The sequence below is a fragment of the Mandrillus leucophaeus genome, unplaced genomic scaffold (genome assembly GCF_000951045.1).
Source record: "Mandrillus leucophaeus isolate KB7577 unplaced genomic scaffold, Mleu.le_1.0 Scaffold18, whole genome shotgun sequence".
NCBI classification, from domain to species: domain Eukaryota; kingdom Metazoa; phylum Chordata; class Mammalia; order Primates; family Cercopithecidae; genus Mandrillus; species Mandrillus leucophaeus.
Window position 1 is genome coordinate 3,055,220 of NW_012101809.1, and position 11,381 is coordinate 3,066,600.

Genomic DNA, 11,381 nt, shown 5'->3' on the forward strand with positions numbered 1-11,381 from the left:
CACACACGCAGGCCTGGGGCACCCCCCTCCTCCACACGCAGGCCTGGGGCACGTCTCCCCCTCAACACACACGCGGGCCTGGGGCATGCCCTCCACACACATGCAGGGCTGGGGCACACCCCCCCCCACACACAGGCCTGGAGCACGCTCACACACGCGCACACACACACGCAGGCCTGGAGCACGCGCGCACACATACGCAGGCCTGTGGCATGCCCCACCCCCACACACGCAGACCTGGGGCACGCCCTCCCCCCCACATACACACACGCAGGCCTGGGGCACACGTGCACACACACGCGTAGGCCTGGGGCACGCGCGCGCGCACACGCACACACACGCACGCACACATCGGGCCCCGCCCCCGGAAGCACATGAGAGGCACTTGCTTTCACTGACTGAGGGCAGGGCTTGGGGCCCGCAGCAAGGCAGCAGCTTGAGGAATCGCTGCTTCAGCGCTTTTTTAGTGGGCCCTGGAGGGTGGCCTGGGAAGAGAGAAGACCCCGGGAAGGCGCATTAACTCCCATTGTCCCTCTGTTCCCTGTCCCCTCCCCACCAGTCACAAATCAACCCCATCTGGGGATGGGGCTGGGGGAGGAATTAAGGGGGAGGAAAGGAATGGCAAGGGTGGTTGGAATTGGGTTAGGGGAGCCCAGTGGGTCCATAGAGGTGAGGCTTAGGCACTTTGTTTAATGGGACGTGGCGGATGACAGCAAGGCAGCAAGGATGAGGTGGCAGTGGCCTCAGTGTCTTTGCTGACCTAGTACCCTTGGCTCAAGTGCCATGGCTGGACCTCCAGGATGATGTCCAACTCAAGGATTGCCTGGGTAAGAACACCTCTCTCATACACATACCTATAGTGACAGGCGTGTATAGTGACAGGTAGAGCAATACATCACAGTCATGGGTGCCAGTGACAGCTTGAAATCCAGTAACTCACACCTGATGGTCTAATATGTATGCTCCAACACACACACAAACACACACACACACACACACAATGAACTGCTACTCCTTAACAAGCAAATACAAATGTGACCTAAGTAAAACAGGGTGCACACACATGGAGACCCATACAGGCCATCTCACATACAGCATGATCAAACCACACAAGAACACACAATGCCTCTGGGACATCATGACACGTGAGTCTACAAAGAACACTATGACATTGTGACCTTATAACATTATGATACATATCAAGGTTGTCATGACACTTACCCATATCACACTGTGCCCTGGGTCCCCATGGCATCCAGATATCTAAGGCTTACCTCAATACCTCACCCACAGAGGCTTCATTTTTCCTGGGTACACCCACTTTTCTTTCCTATAACCCCTCCTCATTCCAAGGCGCCCAGAATCTTTCTGCCAAAGGGCAGGGTTCCTCATCAGCTAACTCATCTACCCTAAACTGCGGCCCCTTCACAGTCTTTTCCAGTATGCTTGCTCTTTGAGGGTGAAATAATAGTAAACTTTGAGGCAATAAGAGATCTTGGAGGGGAGTATTCTGGTCTATTGTGGGGCTATCCAGGGCCCACTGATCATGGCTCCCCTTCCCTTCTTCTCCCTTTATTTCTGCACATTTTCTACAGCTCTAATTGCACCCCCAGAGGACCCTCAGTGTTACTGTGTGTGTGTGTGTGTGTCTGTGTGTCTCCCAGCTGCACTGCATCCAGATTCCTAGGTCAGAGCCCACTGGATCTGACACAGTGGCTAAAGTTGGCCTCAGTCCATCCTGGAGGGGTCCAACTTCCTTTAAAGGTTACTCCCTCTCCATATACCCCACCCTCCCAATCCAGGCTTCACCCTCCAGACCAGGCCCCCTTACCAGGAGGTAGCTGGGTGAGTAACCACCTCCTCTACTTCAACACATCCTTACCTCCCTCCCACCCCAGAAGCCATGGAGAGGTGGGAGGGAGGTGGTGGGCCAGGCAGGGGGATCGATGGTGGCCTGGCCTCCGGCCCAGGGCTCCATTAGCCTGGACTCTGGTTTCCCGAAGCCGGATTGCGCCTGGAGCCTCCAATGGTGTAGTCGCCCAACTCGGGGTGGCTCTCCTGCCCCCCACCCCAGCCCCCTATCTGTTTCCAAGCCTCTGTCTCCTCTAAAGGTGAGAAGAGAATGGCTGCCTTCAGCCCAAAGCGCCTGGGATTCCCAGATGACCCCTCTTTCCCCTTTCCCATCTAAAATGAATGGCAAGTTAGAACTCAATCAATTTCACCTTTTCCAGATTGAATGAGAACAAGCTCAGCCCAGCTGTCCCAGTTCATCTAGGTCCAGCTCCCTGTTCCCCACTCCACCCTAATAAATGCAGCAGAGGATGGAGGGTGAGCTAAGAGTTTTCTGCTCTTACTGAACCCTAGAGCAGGCAATTCATGCACCTTCTCTTGTTCCCAGCTTCCTTCATATTTTTCCAGTTCTTCCAGGTATCTACCCTGCAGTCCTCCGTCATGGTTCTAGTCTGTCTTCCTGTCCCTGGTGGCACTGGGGAACAGCCACGCTATGGAGTTACACAGTTCTAGCTGTGAAGAGGAGGGGGAGGTCAAAACTCCCAAGGGGGAGGCAGAAGTGCTCTCCTCTCCACCCCAATATTACTCTCCCTACTGACTTTCAGGTGGGGTGGGGAGGGGAGTTGATTTTCCACTCCCAATGTCTAGGCCCTGGAGACCATTCTGTACTTGGATCCTGATAGGAGCCTGGAGAGGCAAGGGGGCTTGGGAAGTAGGGTCCCTGATCTGATCCACTCCTCATCCCCAATCAGAGTTGGGCTATAAATGTCTCCTTCACAATGTTCACACTCTTCCCTCCAGAACCCACCTCCTCCCAAGCCTTGGGTATGGAGCTGGTATATCCTCAGGAAACTCTGGAAACAGCCATATGCACAACCTGATACCCAAACAGGCTCAGCCACACACTGTGCCACTCAGGCCTGGCCACATCCACCTTCTCACAAAGCCACATGCCCTGTCACTCCCACACATACAGTCACATCCCTGTTCCATACACAGGCTCACAGTTACACACTTTGTACTCTCTCACATACAGGAACACAAAGTCACACCCTGTGTCTCTCACACACTGAGCCCACACACCCCATAAGCTACACTGCATGGATGGAGGTGTGGAGAAGATGCACAGGCACCATGGTGGGTCCCTGATTCCAAAAAGGACCCCCCAGAAATCTGGTGTTATCTCAGGATCCCTAGAACCTCCCTCCTCTACTCCAGACACTCCTTCCCTATCTCCAGACCCCTCCTGGTATCCCCCAGAATCCCCTCACCTCCTCATCTCCACACCCCAGTCCTCCCACACTGCACCCCTCATCACCTCCTGACACCTTGTCCCCCAGATTCCCTCCTCCCTCCGTATCTACTCCTCGAGGCCTCCTCTTCACCTCTCCCAGATGTCATATCCCCCAAGCACCCCTACTCACTTCCCAGATCCCTGTCTCATCACTCACCTGCTCATCCCTGCCCCCAGTCATGAAAACAGACAAACACCCTCCCCAGTGCTGTGGGGCAGCTGCCCCACCAGCCAGCAGCTCAGACATGCCAGGACACCTAGATTACCTTCCAAGGAGACAGGCTCAAAGAGGCCAAACTGCTCCAGGACCTTGACAAACAGAGCGAGGACCACGAGCACAGCGACCATCTCCAGCCCTTCCAGGTTCATGGTGGGCCTAGGGCATGGCCCCTACAGGGCCCAGGTTCAGACACGCTGGTTTGCCGCCTCACACCACCTCCCCCTCAGGCTCCCCAGCCTGAGTAGGACTGCCTGCAGCCTCCCTCCCCCTCTTCCTCCTAGGATCTCCTCCCTCTCCCCCATCACCCCGCCTCTGCCCCACAAGCCTCCCAACCACAGCCGCCGCCTCTTCCTCTTTGCAGGGCCACCTCAGCCTTTGAACTGGCACCTCCTCAGGAACCTTTGGTGCAAAGAATATGGACCAGGACAGGATAAGATATGGGCCAGAGGAGGGAGGGGGCAGTGACCCGCCTCTGTCCCTGAGGAGTGCTTCCCCTAGACATCCTGTGGCTACTCTGTGCCAAAGGGAGGGGGCAGAGGGAGGAGCTGAGCTTAGGGAGAAGGCAGGGAAGGGCAGTGTGTATGTGTGTGAGAAACCACCATCTGCACATGTATAAGTAATCAGATGCATGGGTCAGAATATGTTATGGTGGCTAGGTGTTTTCCTGTGTGTATATTCCTATGTTTGTCAGTATGGGAGTGTGTATGTCTCCTCTTATGTGTGTGCTTACACATGACTGTGCACCTGTCACAGAGGTGTGTTTGGCGTACAGTTATGCATTTTGACTCTTGCGTATATGGGTATGTGAGCTGGGTGTCTATGGTCTGCATGTGTGGGAGTGTGTTGAAGTATTTGTGAGCGTGCACGGGGAGTGAGGTGCCTGTGTTTTAGTAGGGTTGTAGGATGTGGGTCTGAAGTTTGTTAGGTGGATGTGTCGTATAATTTGGAGGGTGGGTCTACCATTGTGTCATTGTATTGGCATGGAATTGTATGAGAATAATGGAGGAGAAGGCAGTCACCTCTCCTGCTAGGAGGATACCAGCAATATCGATTTGGTTGCCATAGAGACTGTGAGGAGGGAAGCACTCTCTTCCCACAGGCCACAGACAGTGAAACTGAGGCCCAAGGGATGGGGGGATAAGATACAGTAGCCTAGGCAGAAAAAGGCCACTTAACCCCATCAGGACTCTCTGGGGAGGGGACTTATTGCAGCTGCCTTTGGGGTCAAGAGACCCAAGCTTCTTGGGAGAGGAGGGGGGACTGTGCTGGCTCCTTCTGGCTGGGACTTCATCCAGGAGCAAGCCCTGCCTGCTCCTTAGGAACTGTTATTGAGCTGATGGAGAAGCCCAGCTGCTGTAGGAGGGAAATCTGAACCCTCTAAGGGAGCCACCCCTCCCAGCCAGCATCCCCGGGGTCCCTCCCTCCTCTTCCCTGCCTCTTCTTGGTGGGGTGTGTGTGTGTGTGTGTGTATAAAGGGGTGGGGATAGGCCTACAGAGCCAATGAGCCACAAGACTAGGGCCTCTGGGTTAGTAATACCATTACTACCGCTGCTGGCTAACGGTGACTGAGCATTGACTATGTAATAGATAAAGCGCTATGTGCTTACAGGCGATGTAACACTGAATTTCACAATAAACCTATGAAGCCTGTACTATTATCCTCATGTTACAGGTGGTGAAACTAAGTCAAAGAGAAGTTAAGCAAATCTTCAAGATCAGAGCTTCAATTTTAACCCAGTCTGACTCAGCCTTCACTCTAAACCACCACACTACACTGGCTCCCTTCTTGGAAAGCTGGCCCAGCCGAGAGCCCCAATTTAGGGGGACTGGCCTCAGAAAGAGCCGTCCCTCTTGTCCAGCTCTGGGATGACTGTGTCTCAACCCAATTTGTGGGGTGGGGACTAGTCCCTAAGGCCCCAGTTGAGGTTGCCTGATCTGCAGTTCTATACAGCCACCACCGGGGGGCAGGCATCCAACCTCACACGGTACCATACCCCTTCCTTCTGCCTGACCTGCCCCATCCAGGGAAGGGGTGGGAAGATGACGCTTCACATAGGCTTTTTTTTTTTTTTTTTTTTTCCTTTTTTTTGAGACAGGGTCTCACTCTGTCACCCAGACTAAAGTGCGGTGGCGCTAGCGATTCTCGTGCCTCAGCCACCGAGTAGCTGGGATTACAGGCGTGCACCATCACGCCCACCTGATTTTTATATTTTTAAGTAGGGTTTTGTCATGCTGGCCAGGCTGATCTCGAACTCCTAGCCTGAAGTGATCTGCCCCCGTCGGCCTCCCAAAGTGCTGGAATTCCAGGCGTGTGCCACCGCGTCCGGCTTCAAATAGGCTTGGCCTGTTTCACTCCTTTCCCCTAGGAAAAAGTCTATTCAGGGACTGCTTGCCATTTGTCACATCTTAGAGGTTACTGATTTACAGATGAAACCAGCAAATACCTCCCTATGACTGTCCAGCTTCCACCCCTGGCATTTAACATTCTTCCCTCTACCCTCATCAGGGTACTTTTGTTTCAGCCAGTTTGGCCTCCTCACTGTAGCTCAAACACACCAAACTCTGTCCTATTTCTGTGTTTTTGCTCTTACCATCTCTGTCAGGGCTGCCCTCCCTTCTGCTTTTCCTCTTACCTATCCGTTAGAGGCAGCTTAAATTCCCTTCCCTTCAGAGCGTCCAGCCTTCAGTGGTCTACCAGTAACCTGTCGTTGCAGTCCTCAAAATTCAGCAGGGAATTCTGTAATGTTATCAGTGGGAACAGTAAAAGGTGTTGTTGTAGCATAGTAAGTGATAGGGTGGACTAGGGTGCCAGACTCCCTGGTTTCAAATCCCAGCTTTGCAACTTGCAATAACTGGATGGGCTCTCAACCTCTGTATGCCTGTTTCCCAACCCATATGGTTGCTAAGGAGGGGAAAATAAAATAATATATGGACAGTTGTCAGAATAACACCTAGCACAGGCCAGGCACAGTGGCTCACGTCTGAAATCCCAGCACTTTGGGAGGCCGAGGCAGGAGGATCACTTGAGGTCAGGAGTTCAAGACCATCCTGGCCAACATGGTGAAACTTTGTCTCTACTATAAATACAAAAATTAGCCAGAGATGGTGGCACACATGCTTGTAATCCCAGCTACTCGAGAGGCTGAGGCAGGATAATCGCTTGAGCTGGGGAAGCAGGGGTTACAGTAAGCTGAGGTCATGCCACTGTACTCCAGCCTGTGTGACAGAGCAAGACTCCACCTCAGGAAAAAAAAAAAGAAAGAAAAAAGAGTAATACTTAGCACAGAGTAACTACTGAATAAGTGTCTGCCACCATTATTATTAACAGCATAACACTCCCCCTTACATTTCTATAGCTCTTAATAGTTCATAAAGCATTTCCACAAAGACTATTATCTCGATGGCTTCTCATAACAACCCCATGAGATGGGCAGTGAATAGTATTGTACCCATTTTACTAGTGAGGTAAATGAGGTGCAGAGAGGTAAAGGGCCTTGCTTGAGGTCACCCAACTAACAGGATATGAAGCAGAGATTTGAACCCAGATTTCTCTGTATCAGTCTTGTTTCCTCAAATACATTCCAACCTCCTGGGAGAGCAAAGATGTTAAAAGAAAAACACACAAACAAAAAAAACCTGGACCTACACAAAGTGAGTGCCAGGCTCTGAGCTAGTGCTTGTGCAATGAAGGTGAACCAAATATGCTCTCACTGGGTAGGGAGAGACAGCCCCACTGAGAGAACTCTAAGGAATCTACTCATTCAAAAAATATTTGTAGGATGCCTATAGGTGATAGGAGCTGTTATAGGCAGGTTATGAAATTAGTTATAGCAAAAGCTTCTTAACTGGGAGGTCAGGCTCAAATATCAACTATCCACCTTAACAAAGAGATCAACATTTGGCCAGGCACAGTGGGTGGCTCACGCCTGTAATCCTAGCACTTGGGAGGCTGAGGAGGTTGGATCATGAGTCCCAGACCAGCCTGGGCAACATGGCGAAACTCCGCTTCTATAAAAAATTAGCCTGGGCTGGGTGAGGTGGCTCATGCCTGTAATCCCAGCACTCTGGGAGGTCGAGGCAGGTGGATCACGAGGTCAGGAGTTCGAGACCAGCCTGGCCAAAATGGTGAAACCCCATCTCTACCAAAAATACAAAAATTAGCCGGGTGTGGTGGCACACACCTGTAATTCCAGCTACTTGGGAGGCTGAGTCTGGAGAATTGCTTGAACCTGGGAGGCGGAGGTTGCAGTGAGCCGAGATCACGCCACTGCACTCCAGCCTGGGCAACAGAGCGAGACTCTTTCTCAAAAAAAAAAAAAAAAAAAAATTAGCCTGGCATGGTGGCGCACACCTATAGTCCCAGCTACTTGGGAGGCTGAGGTGGGAGTTCAAGGCTACAGTGAGCCATGATCATGCCACTGTACTTCAGCCTAGATGACAAAGTGAGACCCCATCTCAAACAAATAAACAAAGAGATAATATTTATCCAATATTTATTTCGTGTCCTCGATACTTTACATGTAGTATCTCATTTAGTCCTCATAATAAACCTGAGAGGTAGGATCTATTATTCCTGTTTTTACAGCTGACATGGTCAGAGTGAGTGGTAGTATACCTATCTTGCAGATGAAGGAATTGAAGCTCCCCGCCATTATAAGCTCCCTGCTTATCTTGGGAAAAAAGAGTGATCTTTTTCCCAAGATAACAGCTGACATGCTAATAAAGAATGAGTTTGGCTGGGCGCACTGGCTCACGCCTATAATCCCAACACTTTGGGAGGCCGAGGCGGGTGGATCACAAGGTCAGGAGTTCAAGACCAGCCTGACAAACATGGTGAAACCCCGTCTCTACTAAAAATATAAAAATTAGCCAAGCGTGGTGGCGCTTGCCTGTAATCCCAGCTACTCGGGAGGCTGAGGCAGGAGAATTGCTTGAACCCGGGAGGCGGAGGTTGCAGTGAGCCAAGATCACGCCACTTCACTCCAGTCTGACTGACAGAGCAAAACTCTGTCAATAATAACAATAATAATAATAATAATGAGTTTAACCAGAGTCAGTGATCTGTCAGCTCCCTCAAGCAGTCTCTCCAGTATGTGTGGGGTGTCAAGGAATCCTAGGGCCTACAGCTTAGTTTAGGTAAGGGAGTTATGGGTAATAAAATTAAAAAGGGTCAGATTCCATGAAATCTTGAATGCCAAGCCAGACTATTTGAATGGAAAGGGGCCCCACAACAGCACCTCCTTGCTCCCTGCTGCTGATAACTTGCAGTCAGTTGCCCTGGCCCTGGCCCCTCCTTTTCCTAATTCCCACTCTCAACTCTCAGAGACCTTGACCCAACCCCGCCAGGACTCATGGTCCTAGATCAGCCAGGCATCCCGTGGCCGAGTCTGTCAGGAGTGAAAGAGCGAGTTGTTTTCCAGGCTCTCTCTTCTCCCCACTCAGAGAATTCTCAAGTCTTAGGGTTCCGTGAGAAACTTGCCAGATCCGTCCTCCCCAAGCATCCCTGTGCCACGAATTTAGCTCTTCACTCAAAGTAAAATCTCAATGGAAGCAATTTGGCAGAGTGGGAACTCAAGGGAAAACTATCTCGAGGCATGAGGTGGGCCTTCCCCATATCCCTCATGTCTTACCACAGAGATATTCCTATCATTTAGTTATTTATCTCCCCCAGTTCAAATGTGAGTAACACCGCCTTGTGGGGGAACCCACTCTATGCAACTGTCCCACCTTCCCCAGTCTACCTTTGTCCCACCCCCCACTGCCACTGTTAACCCGGCCAGTGAGGACCTCAAAGCCCTTCTCTCAGTCCCCCAGACCCACACCATTCCCAGCTAGGCCAAAGACACTGCAGCCCCCAGTTGCATTGGGTGATTAATGACCTCCCTAGACGTTGGGGCTATTTTGGGTCCTGGAAGTCATGCCTACAATGACTGAGAGCTGGTCCTGCCTGGCTCCAGCCATCTGTCACTGGAGACAGGCCCAAGCAGGGGGCTTGAAGGTTGTATGCTCCCCAGAAGATTTCCAGGTATGGTTCTGGCTCAGGACCATCCATCTACCCTCCTTTTGGGGGATAGATGGCAAGGAGAGGCCACAGGCCCTACCTATACTCCAGGGGCTCAAGTGGATACCCACGGAGAGAGCCAGAAAATGACAGATCTCAGAATGCCACAGGACCAGGTTGTTTTGGTCTGTTTGAGGCCAGGTGCAGAGGGGATGTTGGGTTCTGTGGGCCCTGCCCAAGCAGTCATAAGGAAACACACCTCAGCAGTGCCATGGGATACACACAATCCACACCTCATACACTCCACAAATCTCACACCAAGGTACAACCTCACAAAGGCTACACAACTAACTTAGAGACTCAGGAACCCTCAACCCAATCCTAAAGTACAGAACTCCAGGTACACACAGTCTCAGTGTCACAGAATCCCAGTGATCACAACCCCACGGAGACACAGACTCAGCCATGCATAGCCCAGTGATGCACAACTTAGTAATGCACAATCCCATTAATACACACTGCGAGAGAGAGAAAATAGAGACACACAATCCTTAAGCCACACAAGTCTACCCATCCCACATCATGCATGAACTCACTAGCTGAGTTCATGTCGGTCTAGGCCCATCTCAGGGTTTTTTCCTTCTGGACACTGACCCTTCATCTTAAGACCCCTTCAGCCAAGAAATGCAGGAAATAGCTGAACCTTTTCCCTGATCTGCCGCAAGCCTCCTCCTTTCATCCCTGGGAGGCGCCCTGCTCCTCACTTGAGGTCCCCTCCTCTGCCTTCAGTGAGAAGCCCTGCCCCCTCCACCATTGTGAGGGACCTCGATGCCCCTCTCCTTTGAAGGCAGCGCTTTGAAGAGCGCTGTCTTCCTCCTACTCTGTAAGGAGGACCATCCCCTGCTCCGCTTCTGTCCGGGATCTTGCCTGGGAAGCTCTTTTCTTGGAGGGATGTTGCTCCCTCCATCTATGTGAGGGGCCCTTCCCTCCCTACCTCTGCGGAGCTTCTACCCCACTTCGCTCACTTTTTGAAGGATCCTGCCCCTCCCTTCCCTTCCTCATACCTGGGGACAGCGACCCAGTCACCAGCTGGTAGAGAGATCGCGCTGCCTGCCCCAGCGGGCTCCGGCACCTGCGAGGGCATCGGTTCATGGTTTGGCGGAGAGCTCTGCGTCCAAGCTCCGCCCCCAGGGCCCGGGGCGGTCCGGTCTCCGCCCTCACCCGAGCGGGCCCTGCGTGGGCGGCGCGGGAGGGCCGGCCGGGCAGACATAGGATTGAAACTCTGGAGACTTCCCATGTGCTCCTGGCTGCCTGAGAGGAGCTCACCCTGGCCCCATCATGTGAAGCATCTGCCCCCAAAGTTCCTGGACTAGGGGGGCAGGGAGGGGTGGCGCCGACTCAGCCTTCTCAGAGAGCATTTTTCTGGGTTCTGGCGGGGAGGCCAGGCAAGTACATGCGGGTTTTGAGAAAAGAGCTGGATGGGGAATGAACCGTATCTTTTATTGCCTCCTTTCAGCCCCCCTTTCTCCGCCTGTCGCACTCCTCCCCGCACCCTGCACCCTGCCCCCACCATTTTGGCATAAAGAGCCGAAGGAGTAAGAGGACAGAGTTGTCATGGCAACTCCCCACACTTCCACACTTTCTGGACCAATGGAAGACAAGACAGGAGGAAGGAGAGGAGGCCAGTGTATTGAGGCGGCAAAGAAGAGGCGGCAGAGTTGTGTCCCACTGTTTTCTGTCTCCCGGCTCCAAATTCCTTGCTCTCACAACTGTTTCTATTTGCGTTTGTCTCGGTGCGGCAGGTTTACAGACTCTACCACCATACGCTGGCTACAGCCGAATGCTTCGAGAAGAGC

At 52.4% G+C, this 11,381-nt stretch overlaps 1 protein-coding gene across 9 annotated transcripts in view; it reads right to left on the reverse strand.

Annotated features, from left to right (window-relative positions):
* The window catches only part of KCNIP2 (Kv channel interacting protein 2), a 19,731-nt gene that overhangs the window by 4,820 nt on the left and 3,530 nt on the right, over positions 1-11,381 (reverse strand). For 3 of the 9 annotated variants that reach the window (XM_011977435.1, XM_011977434.1, XM_011977433.1), the window contains exon 2: positions 390-485. The exons of 4 other annotated variants lie outside the window; for them this stretch is intronic. In XM_011977435.1, the coding sequence (XP_011832825.1) occupies positions 390-485 (96 nt within the window). Of the gene's footprint in view, positions 1-389; positions 486-3,570; positions 3,674-10,589; positions 10,886-11,381 lie in introns of those variants that run through there. 2 more of the 9 variants (XM_011977437.1, XM_011977436.1) reach the window with 2 other exon arrangements.